Source organism: Macaca thibetana, chromosome 6, assembly GCF_024542745.1.
Source record: "Macaca thibetana thibetana isolate TM-01 chromosome 6, ASM2454274v1, whole genome shotgun sequence".
Lineage (NCBI taxonomy): Eukaryota > Metazoa > Chordata > Mammalia > Primates > Cercopithecidae > Macaca > Macaca thibetana.
In genome coordinates this window covers 86,407,810-86,432,153 of record NC_065583.1, presented here as the reverse complement: position 1 = coordinate 86,432,153, position 24,344 = coordinate 86,407,810, and the positions used below count along the sequence as shown (strand labels likewise).

General features: G+C 37.7%; 1 protein-coding gene across 13 annotated transcripts in view; it reads right to left on the bottom strand.

Moving 5' to 3' along the window:
- MCTP1 (multiple C2 and transmembrane domain containing 1) overlaps positions 1-24,344 on the bottom strand; it is a 594,209-nt gene that overhangs the window by 380,241 nt on the left and 189,624 nt on the right. For 2 of the 13 annotated variants that reach the window (XM_050794298.1, XM_050794300.1), the window contains exon 1: positions 5,407-6,533. The exons of 7 other annotated variants lie outside the window; for them this stretch is intronic. In XM_050794298.1, coding sequence (XP_050650255.1) covers positions 5,407-5,463 — 57 coding nt within the window. In that variant the 5' untranslated portion in view covers positions 5,464-6,533. Of the gene's footprint in view, positions 1-5,406; positions 6,535-24,344 lie in introns of those variants that run through there. 4 more of the 13 variants (XM_050794301.1, XM_050794304.1, XM_050794297.1 and 1 more) reach the window with 3 other exon arrangements.

Here is a 24,344-nt window from a genome sequence, read left to right as displayed (position 1 = left end):
GGCCCAGTAAGAGATAATAGTAACAATAATAAAATAGAAAAATTATAATGTTATATTATAATAAAAGTTATATGAATATGGCCTCTGTCTCTGTCTCTCAAAATATCATACAGTACTACGGGTAACTGAAACCTTGAAACGCAAAACTGCAGATAAAGGGTCAACGAGTACTGTACACACTTGCCATGAAACATTCATTCGTTTACGTTAAGCATAACATTTTTCAAACTCTAGACATGAGTTTAGTGAAAATTTTCCAGGTGGATTAAACTTAGAAGTAATTGTTTCAGAATTGATTTCAAGATTCACAGGAACCATTGAGTTGAAAAACGAAAAAAGAGAAAAGGAATTCCTATATTGAAATAGTTCATAGACTGTTGGAAATATGAGAGGGGTCAGAGAACGAGTCCTTCACTGTCGAACATTAAACCTGAGTCTCAGACTGTAGTTATGTGGAGTTAAGGTTTCCAGTGGGCCAGGGTAATGCTGTCCACTGATTGTTGACTTGGAACATGCTATTTCTAAGTGAGGGAAATCACCACCAGAAAACAGTGAGCCACAGGAATCAAATGTATTTCAAATAACACAAGGCCTCTGTACATACAGGAATAGAATGTCCTCAAACTGTGAAAATATGCTATTTTGTTTAGGGGTGGGGGAAAATCTATATGATAATTGTTTTTTTTTTTCTTTTTTCTTTTTGTTTTTAATGACTCCTTTGGGTCAAAGCCAAATGCGTAATTTTCCCAGTAGAGTTGTTTCCATTGTCTAAAGTTTTTGATCCTGTTTAGTTGTGCTTGATCAAGTATTTTTACAGGAAAATATTCTCTGTATTCCCTCCCTGCCTTGTAAACTTGAAACAATAACATCTTAATACCATCTCTGAAACTTGCAGAATTTCCTAACTCAAGCCTTTAGTCACCTTCCTTATTTTGGAAATGATCACTCACAATTGACTAATTGTGCCAAATAAATTTTGATTCCCAGACTTCTTATTTGAGTTCTCTGATAAAATATTGTGGGGAAAAAAGCTGCCATTCCAAAATGGAAAGAAATGCTATGCACTTTTGTAAACAAGTATTGAAAAATGATCTTAAAAATACCTTTCTTTTTTGATATTTTGCCATAATTGTTTCTTCTGCATCTTGGTTATTTTCTTCATAATAAATTAATTATAAAATAGTCAAAGTTTAACAATTCTCATTAACTTAGGTGTTCAAATTTATTTTGACCTTTTAATTTTATCGCACCTCTATCTGTCTCTCTTTTTCTCTGCGTATGAATAATGTGTATAAATATATATGTATGTATCTGCATACATTTAGCTTTTGAATCGATGAAGTAAATCAATTATGGTTCATTATATATAATTTTAAAAACTAATATGAAATAGAAGAAAGGCTTGTGGCAAGAAATGGCTTATAGCTGTGTTCATTCCACATTGAAAACTATCAGACAACAAAATATGAGATGAACTAAGGAAAACTCTTTCACATCTCATACATCATTCCTCTGGGCCCACATTTTCTAGTCTCGTCCCAATCCAGTATCAGGTACATGAGTCATGACTCAGAACAGATATGGGAACACCTTCATTTATCCCTACAATCCATCCATCCATCCATCCATCCATCCATCCATCCATCCATCCATCCATGTATCTGTCTATCCATCCATCCATCCATGTATCTGCCCATCCATCCATCCATCCATCCATGTATCTGCCCATCCATCCATCCATCCATCCATCCATCCATCCATCCATCCATGTATCTCTCTATCCATCCATCCATCCATCCATCCATCCATCCATGTATCTCTCTATCCATCCATCCATCCTGCCATCCATCCATCCATTCATCCATCCATCCATCCATCCATGAATACATCCATCCCTCCATCTTGTTTGCAAGACCTGATAAAACAGGAAGGTTTGAAAGCCACCCAAGAATTTCAAAGATAATTTGTGGAGTCTCTAGGGAAAGCAAATCAAAATGGACCTGGTTGTATAACAGACATAAACTTCTCCATTCTACAGTTTGTTCAATGCGCTCCTTCCCAAATAATGACTTTCACCAGGAAATGTTTAGGGAATGAACAGAAAAAAGACAGATGTGACATTAATCTTCTATCAAAACACAAAATTCCCTAAAGCTTTCCTGGGACTGTATCAGATAACTAAATATAGACTGAAAACTGTTTCTGCCCCACCTGCACATCAAAAACAACAACAAAAAAGGGAAATCTTTTGTATCATCACAGACTACGATCACCTAGGAGAGCTCTCAGTTATGTACGCTCATTCCAGACACATTTGTGTTAATAAAAGCCCCCATCTTACGTAAATTCCAAATAACTTCAGTATATTTCTGGCTCATAAAGGCCTGGGTTTCAATAGGAATAAGAATGTTGCAGTTATTAAAATGATTAAATGTAGTAACATTAAAAAGATGTATTTTCCTCTCTGTAGTACTTTATAGAAGTCATTTCAAATTACTAAGACCAAGGGATTCTAATAGAAGGTGGCATAGAATGTAGTTAAGTATCTTGGCTCTGAAGCCTGACTACCTAGGTTTAATTCTGGTTATTCTACTACTAATTGTGTGATGTCAGGAATAAGTCACTTAATTTCCTTGTACTTCAGTTTCTCCATCATTAAAAGAAAATAATAATAATAATAATAGAACCCATACCTCATAAAGTTGCTGTAAAACAGATAGTTCATAAATAGTTATTATACAGTCTGACTTAAATGCTAGGCATTACTATTACTTTCATTTTGGAGAGAAATCCCTGTGGAGGGAGATTTGGAACTTGATTTGGTATATTTCAGTATGCTGTAAGTTGCTGTGAATAAATATTACTAATCCTATCCCACTAGTGAAATGACTCAAGCAAAGGGAGACTAAGTGACTAATTTGAGTATCTCAACTAAATTAAGATGGAATTAAAGCCCAACAAACCATCTCCATAGCTTTCCTACTTGGGTTTATCTCAGGGGGATATGCATTACAAATCTCAGCACTTATAACAACAGACTCTCCTGGCGAGTTCAAAATGCTTCATCTACCTTGATGTTCCCAGTATCACTAACATTTACTAAGCACCTATGGGAAGTATGGGACTGTCATCTAGCATCACAGTGTTTCCCTACTCTGTAGATAGAAAAACAAAATCAAAAGAAGACAAGGGCTTCATTGTCACTTCCAAAACTAGAAGTTTTCTCTGATATTACAAAGAAGTGTTGATTCTTCCCACTGCACTCCTTATAGCCCGGGGTTTTGTCACATAGACCACATGCTATCTCACTGCATTTATATTTAGCAAAGATTGTAAAAGATACATGCCTATTAATTCCATCTGTTTACCTTCATCTCCTAATGATCATGTAGTAGATTTCTATAGTTCTTGGAATCAAAGCAAACATGAACTTTATTACAAAGCAGAGCTAGGATTTATTCATAAGATAGCATGATGATAAATTCCACTTATCTCTTGAAACTATACATTGCAGCACAGGATATGAAGATAGCATACACTTTTCATAAGAGTTATATTTTTTATTAAAATAAATGGTGACCATGTTATGAATTTTTAGGCATAAAGAATAACTTTTATTAATATCACCAACACAAGAAAACTTTTAATTGTCTTCTAAATCTTAAGTTAAGAGATTTTAAAGCAAAGTTTTATTTTCAAATCTATCATGTTCACTGGTATAGCAGAACATATGTCATTAACTTCTCTAATTCTGAAAAGTCATCTTTTTCTCTTCTCATAGCTCTGAAAAAGAGTACAGTTATATAAATATAAAATAGCAGTTCAATTCTAACAGAAAGGATTGGAAGTTCATTGGTTGTTTACATTTTTCTTTTTTCTTTTTTAAAGGTAAGCTTTGGAGAAATCTCTTTTTGCTCATCACTTTCAACAAATACAGTGTATCAAAACAATCTACCATACCACCTCCAGTTTTGAAAGATGCAAAATCTACCACTGTCCTTTAAGCATTTGTACTTTTATGGCTCAATTCCCAGAGTAAAGATTTGGACACTTGTACTGTGGCAATAGCTAAGAAATTGCAAAAGTCAGATGTTACATTTTGATAATATCACTCCACAAATCCATGCTCCATCAAACTAGACCAAACAGAGAATCCTTAGCCCACAAAACCTGCAAAGGAAGCAGTACTCTCCAATTTGGAATACCGTATTCTCCAATTTAAAATACTGCCTTCGAATATGTTTGGAAGTTGAAATAATTTCAATTTCTACTCCAAAGAAGAGGAGAATCATGACATACCTCCCATCAGCTCATTAACCCCTTGACCTTTGCAAAAACATGAATTATCGAATATATATCTAATGAAAAGTAATTTCCATGTTTTAGTTAGAATATAGCAACTTTGCAGTGGTTATAATTTTGAATAGAAATGAAGCAATCTCCAAGCATGATAGTAAGTCAATTAAGAAGTACCAAAGTATTCATAATGCCAGCCATTAGCAGACACATTTTTGAAAACCTCAAGTCATTAATATCTTGCTCATTCAGTTATAGCTCTCGAAACCAAGGAATTTAAAGGCCTTAAATATGAGTATGCAAAGTTATGTGGATACCAAATACCACTTTAAACACTGATTTGATGTTATTTCTTCAACCAATATAAAGCCAAGACAATATTCCTGTGTCACCCCAATCTTTGAATTAGCTTTAAAAGCAAGCTTAAACAATTTGAAAAATAAACCTCTCATTCATTCTCTATCCACAGATTTCTCTAGCCACACAATTCGTATGACTGCCTCCAACAGCAATTGAGAAAGTAGGCAGTGATAAACAAGCTCATACAATTTTAAAACAAACAGAATAATCAGAAGTTTCTAAGTATGCTTGCCTTTCACTTAAATGGAAAGCCAAATGTGAAGGGTCCAGAGGCTTTCACTAATTTTCCACTTTAAACTTTCTAATAATTACTAAGCCCACTTTTTATTTCAATAGAAAAATATAATTATTGAGCTATAATTATTCAAAGATAATCATATAAATCTGATACATGTTTCACCTTTAACTGAGATCATAGGGTAGCAAAAGAAATATAAGAAAATAAGAACCTGACAACTACTAAATCCTTAAAAAAAAAAAAAAACCAAACCAATATAAAGCTACTACAATGTTTCCATTTCTCAGGCACTATATTTTTCATTAAAAATGATCATAAAAGGAATATCAATGTATTATACTATGTATCTCACAAGTAGATTATACCGTAAATTAAAAATCATCTGTATTAGAATCCCAATGCAACCTTCAATACCCCGTGAGAAGGCATTTTTTCTAAGGTACAATCATATACCTAAACTGCCACATTAAGGCTGCCACAATCCAATGAGTAAACCAAAATATGTTACTTACCTTATTACAAATAAATGGCAAATTGCAAGCACTTTTCAGCTTGCAGCTGTCTAGCATAGTTGATTAGAAATGAACAAAACATCTTTCACTCCAGTGAGAGAACTGCATATTTAGACTTGCCTTTCTTCACTGAATACTGGCAAAAGAGGCTGTTCACCTCCAAGTGATAGCAACAGCCCTGCACGGAGCACTTGCTGCTCTGCACAGCAGCGACTTGGAATGAAAGTAAGAAGAACCCGTGATGTTTAAATAACGTAGCTTTAGATTCACAGGATATGACTCAACTCTCAAACCAGTAGGGGAAGAGTTTCCCATTGCAAAACTGTTAGTACAGATTACATAACAAACATCATATCTGGGGTCCTAAAATACTCACATTAAATATTAAAAACTTCACCTGCTAAATCAAACGTGCAGTTTTAGTAGCCAACCTCTTCCCCATGGCAAAAGCCACAACAGGAAATGAGAATAACAACACTGCACAAAGAAAACTATTCTGCTTGTTCTCTGCAGTGAATTAATTTAATGTTATTAAGGGTGTGAGAACTTGCCAACATCTCCCAGAAAGACATGTAAAAAAAAAAGGAACACTCAAGTCACTAACATTCCCATCAGTATGAAAACAATTGTAGAAGAAAATTCTGTTTTAACATGCAAGAAGTGGCATGCTTTACTAACACAATAGAATCTCCTTCAGTAAGTAGAGAATGGAAATAGATCTTCATGCTTTGCTGCTGCTGTTTCCCACAGAAATCCTTTCCGACGCTGTTATTACCTTGTGCTGCTAGCTCTGCCTACCTCACCAACTCAGAGTCCCCTTTTATTTGTTTTGTGAACCCTTCTAAAGGAACACGACTAATGATACAACTCCTCTAGTAAATGTGGCAATTTTACATGCTTTCTCCAGCACATGTTATACCTTAACCCTGAGTTGTAGTAAGCTTGATCAATATTGAGTTATTATATTTGGATACCTCGGTCAATAAATATTATAGACATAGATGCTTGGAGAAAAGTCTACTACATAAATTCACTTGCCATCAGCCTCTTCAAGGAAAAAAAGCTGAAAAAGTCCATGTTAATAACAGTAAGTAGGCTGAAACTAACTAGAACACGGCTGTTAGACATATAAAGTGAAGCATACATGTAATTTAAAATATTTTAGTAGTCACATTAAAAAAGTAAAGAAACATTAATTTTAATAATGGTTACCCTAGTATGTCTAAAACATCATCATTTCAACATGTAATAATTATAAAATTATTAAATGTTTTATCATTTTTGTACTAGTGTTGGAGATCCAGGATATGTTTTGCACTCGTGTTATATTTCCACTGGAGCTAGCCATATGCAAGTGTTCAATAGCCACACATGGCTAGTGGCTACCATATTGAATAGCATAGGCCTGAGGTTCAAGGTTCATTTTCAGTCTTCAGGTGGTGGTTCAAATATTCTCTTTCCAGAACATTTAGGAAGGTCTTCCCTGACTACCTTCCCTGAAGTAACCTTTTCCAATTACTTTCTATCAGATGATCTTTTTTATTTCCTTTATAGTACATCACAGTTTAAAATGTTCTTTATTCATTTGTTTACCTATTTATAGTCTGTGGTCTCTAACAAGAATGTAAGAAACCTGACGGCAGGAATTTTGTTTCAACAGGCTATTGACATGGTCATCAATACATAGCAGAATTTAATCAAAAAATTATTTAATAAATGAATAAAATATGGATTTTTTGCTATGTTTTGGGAAATAATATAAAATTAAGAAATATGTTCCTCATATCACTGAATTTTCAGCAAATACACTGAGCAACACTTTCTTGAATTGAGAAATTGTCCCCTTTTTAGAATATTAATGATCTTCCATATATAACATGTTTCATTATCATATGCAATGCTGTGAAACAACTTACTCGTTTCATTACTCTAGCAAATACTTAGAACACTTTAATCCCAATGATGTAAATCTGGACACCATTAGGATGTCTATTTATCTCCTATTTACAAAAACGTAAAATCATTGCATACTATGCACAGAGCTACAACGCAGGGGTCAAGGATGGGCATGTGACCCACGCTGGTCTAGTAAGCATGCCAACCTCTCCACTTTTGCTAACATTGAGAAAGAGGTTAAGTTTGTAGAACATTAAGAGTAGAACTGCTGGTTGTTGTATCTGGTACCACATTGTCTAAAAATTGTCTAAAAGAGGTTGTCTAAAAATGAGGCTGATGATGAGAAAAACAAAGTCAAATACATGAAAGGCAGATTCCTGATAATACTACTGTAATTACCAGATACTGTTATGCATTAAGTCACATTTGCCCTTTACTGCAATGATGAATATACTGGAATGTTCACTGGAGAATTACAGTAGTCAAAACAGGAAACCATGCAAGGAGCCCTAAACAGTGGAAGAGTTAAATAAATAATGGGTTAATCATACTAAGGAATACTACATAGTTATTTTCTTTTAAAGAATCAGGTTATCTAGATGCACTGAGATGCATAGCTCCCTAAAAGATATTAAGCAGAAATAACATATTGTAGAAAAATATATTATCCCAGTTATGAGTATATACATTTTTATATGCATATTCACAGAAAAGGGCCCAGAAAACTGCACACCAACTGTGGACACATGGTTAGGTCTGGGAAAGAGATTTGAAGTAAGGAAGTGATGGGGGACAAAGGGAGATCAATGTTTTGCTCAGTTTATTACCTCCTGCGTAAATCTTGTAAAATAAAAATGAATTAATGTATTCCTTAGGTATTTGAAAAGAACATGTTACATTTAAAAATATTTTAATATTTTTTATTTCCATATTTTGGTACATTGTACTCACTAAGTGGACTACTCTCCTTTACTATTTTTAAAACAATGTAATAGAAATGATGGTGCTCTTTTCTGTCCCACTCTCCATTCTTTACCAGCCCCAATTTATGAATACTCCAATTTTTCAGTCTGGTTAAAGTGAATGCCAAAGACAGAAAAGAGAAAAAGAAAGGGCAGAGAGAGACAGAGACAGGAAGCTGCATTAGAATCTCCAATGTACCTTCTAAAACTGGCCAAGGTCTTCGGGTGTTTTTTTTGTTTTGTTTTTTTGTTTTCTCCTGTTGGCCACCTGCAAGCAATTTTATTGGCTTTATAAAATACAGCTTGGATTTATTCAACTGCAAACATATCAACAGTCCAATGTTTATAATAATATGCTTTATATTAATTTAGTCTTGGATCAGAGTAAACAAACTTTTTTATTAACAGCTCACTGAAACATTTCAGGCTTCTGAATTGGGTATAACAATTGCTTTCCTAATTAACTCAAAATCTAAACCTTTTGTTGCTTTTTCTGGCTTGCTCTAGTCCTTAAATCTTCACATTTTTTAGGCATGCTCATCACATCTTCTGCTTTTGTATTCCCTTAGATTTCCACAGTTTCAACCCCTTTTTAAAAATGACACAGCTGAAGGTGCTTAGAGTCTGAAGCAAGAGTAAGGGCTGTTTGACTTTTAGTATGACTAATGAGGATCTGAATTTATACAGTGTTGACAAACTGATGCCTGTTTGGCTCTATTTTATTCTCTAAGCCCACTGATCCTAGTAACTTAAACCTCCTACATGGTCTGTTGACACCCTCCTTCCATTCTCCTTGCCTCTACTTAAAATTATGCCAAATTTGCTTCCGATTTTCTGGAAGAAGTAAACCATTATATTATTAGACACATCTAAAACCTCCATATATCTTTACCTATCTCATCCTTTCTTCTCTCTCCAAAAGTAAACGCCCTCCTGGGTTGGCTTGTATCATTACTGTATATCTTTTATAATACATTTTATTATAATACTGTATACCTTTTATAATACTTTTTATTAGATATGTGTATATCCATAAACAAGATATTATTTTCCATGTTTTATTCTTTATACAAATATAATAGTGTATAGATCCTTTAAATCTTTCTTTTTTGCTTAGCATTATCTTCTTAAGATTTACATGTGGTTCTGCTTAGTTTATTCATTTTAACTGCTGTACAGCATTCCAATTTATGTATCCATTCTCCTATTAATAGACATTTAAGTTGGTTCTAATTTATTACTGTTATAAAACTATTATAATTCTTGTACATGTGCATGTATTCGTTTAAAGGTGAATATCTAGGAATGGAATTGTGGGGTCATACGATATGTACACCTTCACCTTTACTAGATATTTCCAAACTGCATCCCAACATAACCAGGCTAGTTTACAATTCAACCAACAGTGTATAAGAATTTTTGTCACACCAAACTCTTGTAAACAATCTCCATAGTACTGATGATCCAAGATGCTGAAATACCAAGGGTCTTGATATTTCTGTTTTTTGTTTTTGATTGGTATCAAGTCTCAATGTTTTAATTTGGATTTCCCTGATTACTACCAAAGTTCAGTATTTTACCTTATTATTGGCCTTTTTTTCTATTGAGTTATTTGCCTTTTCCTGACAAATATTTAGGAGGTCTTTGTAATATTTTAAATATTACGGTTCTATTCCTTTGTCAATTACATGAGTTATAGATATCACCCTTCTGTGTATATTTTTACCATTGTTTATAATGTCCTTTGCTGTTTTTTATTTTTAAATTTGTGGTTTAATTAAAAAATTATTTTTTCTCAGTTATTTACCTATAATTCTTGAGTCAAAAATATAAAAATTAAATGTTCTTTGGTCATTATTCATGAAGCATTACCAACAATAATGTTAGATTGCGTATCTAAAGGGGAACTGAGAAAAATTTATATTTCTTCTGAGTAGTTCAATTAATCCTTACAGGGTAACTGCTATGTAACTCATACAGTATTAGAGGTTTCAAACATGAAGCAGACCATAGAATCAATACATACATTTATGGACTAATTGAAGAAAAAGACTTGCAAGCAGACTGATGATGATGATGATGATGATGATGATGATGATGAAATGGAGAAGTAACCATGTGCCAGAGGTTGTGCTGATGCATTATTTAATTTTACAGTAGTGTAAATAAGATGGAGTAAATGTTAGTGTAAGAAATACAAACAAGATGCTGTGGATACAGAGAGAAGAGAATATGTTATAACCTTGCATCCTAAAGATCATTCAAGATATAAAGTGGTCAAATTTGAGGTAGTATGAACCTGTGAGATATAGTAAGACCTTGAAATGACATTTCTATCTTCTCAAGTCAATCTATTTTCCCAAACCAATAACTCAGAGATTAACTGTCACTTATTTAGAAAATTGGTAAGAATTAAAGTGGGAACAAGTTATTCATTTGAAGAAAAAAATGCTTTCTTGAGAGACAAGTTCATTTTTTACAATCAGTGATCAAATCACATAATGAAATTTTCTCCATTTATTAGAGATGGTGAAAATTTAAAAGCCCATAGTTCTTAGGAATCCTAACAAATGGTGCATATATCTTCCTGTATCTGATTATTAATTTATAACATCAAAGTTAAAATAAACTCTTGTTCCTTAAAGAAATCCCATGGTAAGTACATTTGCAAACAATGCATCCAAATGTATCTCTTTTGGAAACACAGATGTTCACATGATGTTTCTCTGTAGCTCTACAAAAAGTTCAGAAAGTGAGAGGACTTAATATTCTTCAGCCAGGAGGAAGAAAGGGCTCTTGATCTAGAAATAGAGAAGCATGGCCAGCAATGTCACAGATTTCCTGAGGCAGATTAGGGGTATCCCACTTCCTTGAGGCTATGAAGTTTACACTTCAGGCTTTGTATCACTGTAACCCTCTACGACTTGCAAACTAAGATGTGTTCCCCTGCTTAGGGGTGACAGTACATTTGAAAATGAGAAAATAAGACTGCCATCTAAGAATTAAACTTTGAAATAAATATATAGCAGGTCAGCACATAGGTAAATAAAGGCAACTTTAATTGTCAGAAGGGTGCAAACTCAAATGCCTGAAGGCACAAGCATTACCTGTAGGTAATGCAGATCAATGTCTTGGACCTGGCAGAGACCACAGTGAACTGAATGAAGGCAGCACTCAAATTTCCTTTAAAGAAGACAGTCTCTGCTCAGCTCCAGATGGTTGATCAGATGTGGGAAGGGGTTAGATCTCTGGATTTTTTCAAGAAAGGCTACAGCTCTGGGTTGTTACATGAATATTCCTGATTGAGACAAACAAAAGCTTTTAAAGGCCAGATGTGTCCCATGGACAGTCCGTCTCAGACCAGCAAGTAGACAAAAAGCAGCCTTGGAAGTAAGCACAGGCAGTAGCCACGGAAACACTGGGGTAGGGTTCTAGAGGCATGCCCCTCCCTATTATGGCTCTGCTTCTCTCATTCCATTACACCTATGGGTCTGAGAACAGTCTGCCCTTCTGATTCCATGCTCACCAAGCTGCTTTCTGATACAAATATGGGAGCCTATCTGGCATGTCTTTAGGGAAACCTTGTTTAAAACTTGAGGGAGTTGAGGAGCAACTCAGCAGCTAGGTCTTTCCTTATAAATTAATAAACTGACAGCCGGGTTAGTGATTTGCTCCCCATGTGGTCTGCCTACAGGAGCAAAATGCGCTGGGTGGGAAGATGAGCCACCCATCTTCAGCTGTTTCACTTCTCATTGTAAATGGAAACATTGGCATTCTGATTTCACACATTAGTTGTATGAGCTTCATTAATATGAGTCCAGTTCTGGAGGACAGATGGGTTCTGAAGCTGCTGACAAGTGTGGTTTCTGGGCCCGTGGGGCTTTGGACCAGACCATAGACAGTGGGAAATTCCCTAACACAAGGCCACCCTACAAGGCCCACTGGGATCTTAAGTAATTGATCTAGCTTCTCACTTACTCTCATTCTAACCCCGTGGCCATTCATTTCAAAGCATCCTTATCTGGGTCTCTAGATGTCCAGAAATGAATTTGAAATGTGAAGTTAAGAATTGAAGATACGCCTTAATGAAAAGGGCAGAGAATTCACAGCAACTAAAAAATATGTGTTTGTAATCATTGGCACCATGGAGCAGGCACTCTGCTATGTGCTTGCCATAGACCCTCACACTTAATCCTCAAAGAAACTCTGTGAAGCAGGTACTACTCAGAGCAATTATTCTGTCTTACAGACTGATGCTTACAGAGGTGAAGTAATTTGACCATACGTACACAGCTAACAAGTAGCGGAGTTGGGATTAGAACCTGCATCCTCAAACACTATAACTTGTTTTCTGTACATGGTACTTTATTTCACTATTTGTACACCAAACATGTATTTTGCATTTACTATTAGATACTGTTCTAACTACTTTACCAACATTAACTCATGTATTCCTCATAATAAGCCTATGAAATAACACTAAAATTTACCCCATTCTGATAAGGAAACTGAGGCAAAGAAAGGTTAAACAACTTGCCCAGGATTATACAGCCAGGAGGGGACACAATCAGGATTCAAACTCCATCATTTGGGCTCCAGAGTACTCATTCTCAGTCCCTGTGAAACTCCACACAATGTTCCCTAGGAAGAACTGGTAAAGATTGCAATTTAAATAATTTCAGTGCTATTGTAGGCAAAATTTTTCAGGAGGATGGATGGCAACCCAAGGAAAAGAAATCATTTATGTCATATCATTCCTCTTTATTATATACCAATTAGAAAAACTGCAATTCTTCTAAATTTAAGAACTACAGAGCAAGTAACCACCGTAAAATACTATAAACCTGGATATAGTTATTCTTAGGCGATACATCTGAGGAGGGTGACAAATTTTAGGTTGCATCTTTTTTTCCCCTCACTGTTGCAGGGGAAATGAAAAGAGAATTTTTTATTTCTGCATTTATAAATCCTAGGAGGTAAACATTGGAATACTTTTGAGAAATCTAAAATCAAGCACATATTCCAGAGTTTAATTTGAAAGTCATTTTCTCCTGGAAACAAAGCAAGTTTAATTTCAGAATCAAAATGCACTGAACATAAAGAAGTAGATGTGGATACCTCCTACTTTGAACCAAACTTTCAGTTAAAATGGAACTTTTGGATCCATAAATTGCCAACTTTTATTAAGAATAATACTTTGGAATCGATTGGATAAAAATAACACCTTCTGACTCATATTTTAAATGTGAAGGAAAGTTTTCTATTTAAATAGTGAGGAAAGGCCTCAGTGGTTCCTATACCACTTAAACAATCCAGTGTAGACTCTTCCAGCCAGAGTCTAAAGAGTTAACTTAAACCTGAATCCAGAAGGTCTCTCTCTTTAAGTCCTTAATCTGCTGTTTTGTTCCCGTCCCGTTTAATGAAGTTCATGAACTCTTTCCAGAAACTGCCATCCTGAGAGATACAGCATGTTGCAGAACTAGCTCATAAACTGTCACCATGAAAAAGAAATAATACCTATAATACTTCTCTTCTTTCAGCCTCTCTTCTCCACAAACAGTCCAATCGCTTTTGCTCAACACAATTTATATAGTCTGGTTATCAAAATGTAGCTTAGTCCCCTAGCGATGTGACTTTCCTGGTCTCATGGCTGATCGAATTCTCGACACAGCCCCAAACTCAGGCCTCTTCCCAGGGCCCCATCTAGTTCCATCTTCAGGTCTCTTCTCGTTCTTTCCTGCTGCTCCTTTCATTCCTCTCCACATCATGAAACAATTTTAGGGATTTTTAAGCAAATGTCTGAGGCAATATTGCATGGCAGTTAAGACAGGATGTTTTAAAATCGGACTACTTAGGCATAAATTATGTCTCTGCCAGTTACCTGTGTTTGTTATTACCATCAACATTATATGTTTAATTTTGAATCACTTAATGTTGAGGTGAGAAATAAAGCATAGTTTTAAAAATTCGTAAATACAAATTAGTTAGCTTTCTTTTTGGCCAATATTTCAATTAAAAAAATAGGTGCTAATACAGTCAGCAAATCAATTAGCTATTATATTTTATGCACATTCTTGAATATCTGTGGGCTGTTCCTTCTCAATCTTCTTTGTTTTCTTCTCCTACTCCCTAAATGCTGTTGCTCCAGAGGAATCACTCCTTGGCCCTTGGCTTTTCTGCTGGAAAGCAGAGGTCCCCAGACTTCACGAGGCAGACCACGTATTCAGTGCACAGACACACATGGAGTTGTGTGGCACACAGGCAATCACATGCCCACTTGAAGGGCACTGACGTTGCTCCACTCTACTCATCGCTGCTATGTGGGATTGTAGTACCAGATTTTCTAATTTTCAAGACCATGTAAAATACACAGTTTAAAAAATATTGTCATAATGCTTTGGTTGTCCAGATTCAACCTGAAAAATCCAACCTAGGATGACATCTGCTTTATATTCTCACAAAGTAATCTTCTCCAGGTCCATGGCACTCATCACTATCCCTAGTCAGAGTGCTCCCAGGTCTCTGTCTTTAGCCCAGATCTGAGCTCTCACCTGTATATACTGACAAAGTCAGCGAGCCCTCTGCACAAGGCACTGGGACACCAAAGATGACTGATATATTAGGTTGGTGTAAAAGTCACAGCAAAAATCGCAATTATTTTTGCACCAACCTAATACAAATGCAGCCCCTGCCCACAAGGGGTTTACAGTCTATCAATCAAATTACTTCCTAGACACCTCCATCCGGAGATGCTCCTGGCACCTCAAACTAACACTGCCATCCCACTCCACACCTTTCCCCCAACCCCAAACCTACTCACCCTGGTATCCCCTTCCTTATTTCTATGGAAGGCTGTTGCCCAAACCAGAGACAGGAAATTCATCCAGAATCCCTCTCTTACCGCTAAGAGCTAATTGTTCCCCAAGGCCTTCCCCTTCAATGCCCTGTCCACCTCTCATTCCCAGGCATGACTTTCCATCCTTCATTTCACTTCTCTACTCATAATTCCTTGCAGGAACTACTGTAATTACCTTTTGTGTCAATTTTTGAAACATATTTGAAATTTTTATGACATTCCTTTCCTCAAGAGGGGGGGGTCTATCTCTTCTCTCCCTGCTTGAAACTCACATGGCTTTTGTGATTGTTTTGACCAAAAAAGTATGACAGAGGTGATGCCATATGACTTCTGAGGCTAGAACATAAAAAGTTGTGCAGTTACCCCCTTACTCAGTGGAACAGTCTCTCTCGAAGCCTTTAGATGCCCTATCTGGAGGCTGCCTTGCTGTGAGGAAGCCCAACTAGCCCTGACACCACAAGAAGAAACGGAGGAGTCTGGACAATCCTGAGCTTTCACAGTTTGTCCCACAACTGTTTCAACTCTAGCATCTATCTGACTGCAACGACATGAAGGACATTGACTAGAATCCTCCAGGCAAATCTTTCACACATTCCTGACTCAAGATTTTGAATAAAATAAAATGATAGTTTTAAGCTCCTAGGTTTCAGCTAATTTGTTATAAAACAATAGTAGCCAAAACAGAAATGGGGTTTACCATAACACAAATCTAAAGTGTGTGTAATTGTGTCTGGAATTGGTGGGTTCTTGGTCTCACTGACTTTAAGAACGAAGCCGCGGACCCTTGTGGTGTTACAGTTCTTAAAGATGGTGTGTCCCGAGTTTGTTCCTTCAGACGTTCAGATGTGTCTGGAGCTTCTTCCTTCTGGTGGGTTCATGGTCTCGCTGTCAGAAGTGAAGCTGCAGACCTTCGTGGTGAGTATTACAGCGCTTAAAGGCAGCACGTCTGGAGTTGTTCGTTCTTGGGGGAGGACCGGTTCCTGGTCTCACTGGCTTCAGGAGTGAAACTGCAGACTTTCCCCATGAGTGTTAGAGCTCATAATGCCTAGACCCAAAAAGTTGGAAGCAGCAAGACTTATCCCAAAGAGCAAAAGAACAAAGCTCCCACAGTGCATAAAGCCACCGAGCAGATTGCCACGGCTAGTTCCAGCAGCCTGCTTTTATTCCCTTATCTGGCCCCACCCACATCCTGCTGATTGGTCCATTTTACAGAGAGCTGATTGGCCCATTTTACAGACAGCTGATTGGTCTGTGTTGACAGAGTGCTGATTGGTGGGTTTACAATCCTTGAGCTAGACACAGAGTCACAGAGTGTTAGTTAGCTAGATACAGAGTTAGCTAGATACAGAGTACCAACTGGTGTATTTACAAACCTTGAGCTAGACAAAGAGTACTGATTGGCATATTTACAAACCCTGAGCTAGACCACAGAGTGCTGATTGGTGCATTTATAATCCTTGAGCTAGACACAGAGAGCTAGAGGGCAAAGTTCTCCAAGTCCCCACTAGGTTAGCTAGATACAGAGTACTGATTGGTGCACATAGGATCCTCCAGCTAGATATAAAAGTTCTCCAAGTCCCCATCCAGTTCAGGAGCCCAGCTGGCTTCACCCAGTGGATCCTGCACCAGGGCTACAGGTGGAGCTGCCTGCCAGTCCCGAGCCTCGCCTGCACTCCTCAGCCCTTGGGCTGTCAAGGGGACCAGGTGCCACGGAGCAGGGGGCGGCACCCATAGGGGAGGCTCATGCAGTGCAGGAGCCCACCACAGGGGGAGGAGCTCAGACATGGTGGGCTGCAGGTCCCCAGCCCTACCCCGCAGGGAGGCAGCTAAGGCCCTGGGAGAATTTGAGTGCGCCAGCGAGCTGGCACTGCTGGGGGACCTAGCGCAACCTCAGCAGCTGCTGGCCCGGGTGCTAACCCCCTCACTGCCCTGGGCCGCACCTCTGGCCACTCCATGTGCGAGCCCACCGAGCCCGCCCCGGCCAGCCAGAACTCACACTGGCCTGCCAATGCAGCCCCCATTCCCGCCCGCGCCTCTCCCTCCATGCCTTTCCCTCCACACCTCCCAGCAAGCAGAGGGAGGCGGCTCCAGCCACAGCCAGCCCAGAGAGGGGCTCCCACGGTGCCGTGGTGGGCTGAAGGACTCCTCAAGTGCCCCACGTTGGGCTCCCAGGCTGAGGAGGCACTGAGAGTGAGGGCTGCTAGCACATTGTCACCTCTCGTCATTAAGACTGAGACAGGCAGTAAGTGGAGGCTGAAAGGCCCACAAGGAAAGTCTTATGAGAGGAAGTTGGTAGAAGTTAGTTAAAGGCTTCGAGGAAGCTGTCAGCAAAGGCTCAAAGGGAAGTGAGAAAAATGTTGCTGGAAGTTAAAAGAAAGGGGTCTCATTATGTAGAAGCCGAACATTTTGCAAAACTATCATTTGGGATAAAGTGGAAATTAGAAATATATCTAATGAATTTGATGATCTAGCTAAGGAGATACGTGGTTTCGTGTTTTTTCATTGTTGTTGTTTTATTTTGTTTTGTTTAGCTGCCTATAATAAAATGCAAGAGGAAAGAGATGAGCTAAAGAAAAAAATTGTTAAATATAATTAAGTTAGAATTTGCTGCGTTAAAAAACAAGAACAACTAAAAGAAACTGTTTCTTATTCTCAGCCTCTCTGAACAGCAAGTAATTCTCAACTTAAGAAAACACTCTGGGATATAGCCAGAGGCTGGTTAACAGATACCAAAGTCCAGCTAGATAGGAGGAATAAGGTCTAGTATTGTGTAGTACTATAGGGTGACTAAAATTAGCAACAATTTATTGTATATTTTCAAATAGCAAGAAGCATGGATTTTGAATGTTCCTGACACAAAGAAATGATTAATGTTTGAGGTGATGGATATGTTAATTGCCCTGATTTGATCATTACACATTGTATAGATGTATCAAAATATCACACTGTACCCCAAAAATATATACAATTATTATGAGTCAATTAAAATTAATAATGAAAGCAAAAAGAAAAAGAAAAGGTGAAAGAAAGAACACTGTGAATACACCTTTTCAAAAATAATAAATAAAAAGAAAGGCTTTAGGCCAAAGAACAATCCAGGTTGAAATAATATCCTTTATTAAAGTTTCAGAAAGATCTAAGGCAGTGGCTCCTCAAACTTTGAGGTAGACAATGGACCTCTAAGAATCTTAGGAGTATGCTTCACAAATTCTCTCCATTAAACAATTGGTCTTCCAGGTATCTTAAGGATGTTATTTATTTACTTATTTATTTTTATACTTTAAGTTCTAGGGTACCATGTTCACAATGTGCAGGTTTCTTACATATATATACATGTGCCATGTTGGTGTGCTGCACCCATTAACTCATCATTTACATTAGGTATATCTCCTAATGCTATCCCTCCCCACAATAGGACCCGGTGTGTGATGCTCCCCTTCCTGTGTCCAAGTGATCTCACTGTTCAATTCCCACCTATGAGTGAGAACATGCGGTGTTTGGTTTTCTGTTCTTGTGATAGTTTGCTGAGAATGATGGTTTCCAGCTGCATCCATGTCCCTACAAAGGACATGAACTCATCCTTTTTTATGGCTGCATAGTATTCCATGGTGTATATGTGCCACATTTTCTTAATCCAGTCTGTCACTGATGGACATTTGGGTTGATTTCAAGTCTTTGCTATTGTGAATAGTGCCGCAATAAACATACGTGTGCATGTGTCTTTATAGCAGCATCACTTATAATCCTTTGGGTATATCCCTAGTAATGGGATGGCTGGGTCAAATGATATTTCTAGTTCTAGATCCTTGAGGAATTACCACACTGTTTTGCACAATAGTTGAACTAGTTTACAATCCCACCAACAGTGTAAATGTGTTCCTATTTCTCCACGTCCTCTCCAGCACCTGTTGTTTCCTGACTTTTTAATAATGGCCATTCTAACTGGTGTGAGATGGTATCTCATTGTGGTTTTGATTTGCATTTCTCTGATGGTGAGTGATGATGAGCATTTTTTCATGTGTCTGTTGGCTGTATGAATGTCTTCTTTTGAGAAGTGTCTATTCATATCCTTTGCCCACTTTTTGATGGGTTTTTTTGTTTTTTTATTGTAAATTTGATTGAGTTCTTTATAGGTTCTGGATATTAGCCCTTTGTCAGATGAGAAGATTGCAAAAATTTTCTCCCATTCTATAGGTTGCCAGTTCACTCTGATGGTAGTTTCTTTTGCTGTGCAGAAGCTCTTTAGTTTAATTAGATCCCATTTGTCAATTATGGCTTTTGTTGCCGTTGCTTTTGGTGTTTTAGACATGAAGTCCTTGCCCATGCCTATGTCCTGAATGGTATTCCCTAGGTTTTCTTGTAGGGTTTTTATGGTTTTAGGTCTAACATTTAAGTCTCTAATCCATCTTGAATTAATTTTTGTATAAGGAGTAAGGAAAGGATCCAGTTTCATCTTTCTACTTATGGCTAGTCAATTTTCCCAGCAGCATTTATTAAATAGGGAATCCTTTCCCCATTTCTTGTTTTTGTCAGGTTCGTCAAAGATCAGATGGCTGTAGATGTGTGGTATTATTTCTGAGGGCTCTGTTCTGTTCCATTAGTCTATATATCTGTTTTGGTACAAGTACCATGCTGTTTTGGTTACTGTAGCTTTGTAGTATAGTTTGAAGTCAGGTAGCGTGATGCCTCCAGCTTTGTTCTTTTGGCTTAGGATTGTCTTGGCAATGCGGGGTCTTTTTTGGCAATGCGGGGTCTTTAAAGCAGTTTTTTCCAATTCTGTGAAGAAACTCATTGGTACCTTAATGGGGATGGCATTGAATCTATAAATTACCTTGGGCGGTATGGCCATTTTCACAATATTGATTCTTCCTATACATGAGCATGGTATGTTCTTCCATTTGTTTATGTCCTCTTTTATTTCACTGAGCAGTGGTTTGTAGTTCTCCTTGAAGAGGTCCTTTACATCCCTTGTAAGTTGGATTCCTAGGTATTTTATTCTCTTTGAAGGTATTGTGAATGGAAGTTCATTCCTGATTTGGCTCTCTGTTTGTCTGTTACTGGTGTATAAGAATGCTTGTGATTTTTGCACATTGATTTTGTGTCCTGAGACTGCTGAAGTAGCTTATCAGCTTAAGGAGATTTTGGGCTGACACAGTGGGGTTTTCTAAATATACAATCATGTCATCTGCAAAGAGGGACAATCTGACTTCTTTTCCTAACTGAATACCCTTGATTTCTTTCTCTTGCCTGATTACCCTAGCCAAAACTTCCAACACTATGTTGAATAGGAGTGGTGAGAGAGGTCATCCCTGTCTTGTGCCAGTTTTCAAAAGGAATGCTTCCAGTTTTTGCCCATTCAGTATGATATTGTCTGTGGGTTTGTCATAAATAGCTCTTATTATTTTGAGATGTGTTCCATCAATACCGAATTTATTGAGGGTTTTTAACATGAAGGGCTGTTGAATTTTGTCAAAGGCCTTTTCTGCATCTATTGAGATAATCATGTGGTTTTTGTCTTTGATTCTGTTTATATGCTGGATTATGTTTATTGATTTGTGTATGTTGAACCAGCCTTGCATCCCAGGGATGAAGCCCACTTGATCATGGTGGATAAGCTTTTTGATGTGCTGCTGGATTCGGTTTGCCAGTATTTTGTTGAGGATTTTTGTATTGATGTTCATCAGGGATATCAGTCTAAAATTCTCTTTTTTGGTTGTATCTCTGTCAGGCTTTGGTATCAGGATGATGTTGGCCTCGTAAAATGAGTTAAGGAGGATTCCCTCTTTTTCTATTGATTGGAATAGTTTCAGAAGGAATGGTACCAACTTCTAGTTGTACCTCTGGTAGAATTCGGCTGTGAATCCGTCTGGTCCTGGACTTTTTTTGGTTGGTAGGCTATTAATTATTGCCTCAATTTCAGAGCCTGTTACTGGTCTATTCAGGGATTCAACTTCTTCCTGGTTTAGTCTTGGGAGAGTGTAAGTGTCCAGGAAATTATCCATTTCTTCTAGATTTTCTAGTTTATTTGCGTAGAGGTGTTTATACTCTGATGGTAGTTTGTATTTCTGTGGGGTCGGTGGTGATATCCCCTTTATCATTTTCTATTGCATCTATTTGATTCTTCTATCTTTTCTTCTTTATTAGTCTTGCTAGTGGTCTATCAATTTTATTGATCTTTTCAAAAAACCAACTCCTGGATTCATTGATTTTTTGGAGGGTTTTTTGTGTCTCTATCTCCTTCAGTTCTGCTCTGATCTTGGTTATTTCTTGCCTTCTGCTAGCTTTTGAATGTGTTTGCTCTTGCTTCTCTAGTTCTTTTAATTGTGATGCTAGGGTGTCAATTTTAGATCTTTCCTGCTTTCTCTTGTGGGCATTTAGTGCTATAAATTTCCCTCTACACACTGCTTTAAATGTGTCCCAGAGATTCTGGTATGTTGTATCTTTGTTCTCATTGGTTTCAAAGAACATCTTTATTTCTGCCTTCATTTTGTTATGTACCCAGTAGTCATTCAGGAGCAAGTTGTTCAGTTTCCATGTAGTTGAGCCATTTTGATTGAGTTTCTTAGTCCTGAGTTCTAGTTTAATTGCACTGTGGTCTGAGAGACAGTTTGTTATAATTTCTGTTCTTTTACATTTGCTGAGGAGTGCTTTACTTCCAATTATGTGGTCAATTTTGGAATAAGTGTGATGTGGTGCTGAGAAGAATGTATATTCTGTTGATTTGGGGTGGAGAGTTCTGTAGATGTCTATTAGGTCCACTTGGTGCAGAGCTGAGTTCAATTCCTGGATATCCTTGTTAACTTTCTGTCTCATTGATCTGTCTAATGTTGACAGTGGGGTGTTAAAGTCTCCCATTATTATTGTATGGGAGTCTAAGTCTCTTTGTAAGTCTCTAAGGACTTGCTTTATGAATCTGGGTGCTCCTGTATTAAGTGCATATATATTTAGGATAGTTAGCTCTTCCTGATGAATTGATCCCTTTACCATTATTTAATGGCCTTCTTTGTCTCTTTTGATCTTTGATGGTTTAAAGTCTGTTTTATCAGAGACTAAGATTGCAACCCCTGCTTCTCTCTCTTTTTTTTTTTTCCATTTGCTTGGTAGATCTTCCTCCATCCCTTTATTTTGAGCCTATGTGTGTCTCTGCATGTGAGATGGGTCTCCTGAATACAGCAAACTGATGGGTCTTGACTCTTTATCCAATTTGCCAGTCTGTGTCTTTTAATTGGACCATTTAGTCCATTTACATTTAAGGTTAATATTGTCGTGTGTGAACTTCATCCTGTCATTATGATATTAGCTGGTTATTTTGCTCGCTAGTTGATGCAGTTTCTTCCTAGCATCGATGGACTTTACATTTTGACATATTTTTGCAATGTCTGGTACCTGTTGCTCCTTTCATATCTAGTGCTTCCTTCAGGATCTCTTGTAGGGCAGGCCTGGTGGTGACAAAATCTCTAAGTATTTGCTTGTCTGTAAAGGATTTTATTTCTCCTTCACTTATGAAACTTAGTTTGGCTGGATATGAAATTCTGGGTTGAAAATTCTTTTCTTCAAGAATGTTGAATATTGGCCCCCACTCTCTTCTGGCTTGGAGAGTTTCTGCCGAGAGATCTGCTGTTAGTCTGATGGGTTTCCCTTTGTGTGTAACCCGACCTTTCTCTCTGGCTGCTCTTAACATTTTTTCCTTCATTTCAACCTTGGTGAATCTGACAATTACGTGTCTTGGAGTTGCTCTTCTCAAGCAGTATCTTCGTGCCGTTCTCTTTATTTCCTGAATTTGAATGTTGGCCTGCCTTACTAGGTTGGGGAAATTCTCCTGGATGATATCCTGCAGAAGTGTTTTCCAACTTGGTTCCATTTTCCCCGTCACTTTCAGGCACACCAATCAGACGTAGATTTGGTCTTTTCACATAATCCCATACTTCTTGGAGGCTTTGTTCATTTCTTTTTACTCTTTTTTCTCCATACTTCTCTTCTCACTTCATTTCATTCCTTTGATCTTCAATTACTGATACTCTTTCTTCCAGTTGATCGAGTCAATTACTAAACCTCGTGCATTTGTAACATATTTCTCGTGTTTTGGTTTTCATCTCTATCAGTTCTTTTAAGGTCTTCTCTGCATTGATTATTCTAGTTATCCATTCATCCATTCTTTTTTCAAGGTTTTTAGTTTCCTTGTGCTGCTTACATAGTTCCTCCTTTAGCTCTGAGAAGTTTGATCGACTGAAGCCTTCTTCTCTCAACTCATCAAAGTCATTCTCCATCCAGCTTTGTTCCATTGCTGGCAATGAGCTGCGTTCCTTTGGATGGGGAGATGTGCTCTGATTTTTTGAATTTCCAGCTTTTCTGCACTGCTTTTTCCCCATCTTTGTGGGTTTTATCTGACTTTGGTCTGTGATAATGGTGACGTACTGATGGAGTTTTGGTGTGGGTACCCTTTCTGTTTGTTAGTTTTTCTTCTAACAGTCAGGACCCTCAGCTGTAGGTCTGTTGGAGTTTGCTTGAGGTCCACTCCAGACCCAGTTTTCCTGAGTATCAGCAGCAGAGGCTGCAGAAGATAGAATATTGCTGAACAGCAAGTGTTGCTGTCTGATTCTTGATCTGGAAGCTTCATCTCTGGGGTGTGCCCTGCCATGTGAGGTGTGAGGTGTTGGTCTGCACCTCAGTTGAAAATGCAGAAATCACCTGTCTTCTGTGTCACTCATGCTGGAAGCTGGAGGCTGGAGCTGTTCCTATTCGGCCATCTTGGGCACACACCCCTGCCGCCCAGGATGTTATCTTAAGACACCTCATAGGGAGCTGAAAGTAAAGAAGCGCTTACCTTGAGAATATCCGTGGTTTGGATTCATAGAAAACCCATAAACTATTTGACAGAATTGTTTTGCTATAAGAAACACTAATTTGGAGTAAAACCGATAGGAACACTACAAAATTAAAAGTGGACTTTGGATATGCAGCATTCTATGGGCAGTAAAAAGGCTGATTAGGCTATTTGGTTGCAAAGGTCGTTTTTGGTTATTGTTGTTGTTTTTTAATGGAAAACAAAGGCTGACTCAAAAGTAAAGAGCCAATCACTGAGTGTGGAACCAAGAGCTGAAAAATGACAATTCCCAGCAGTAGGGTTACACCCGAATGAAGAAACTAGCAACATGAACTTCTTGCATTTCGTGACTGCTAAGGGCCAGTGATTGCTGTGTGCCTCCTGTTTTCCCCATTTTATA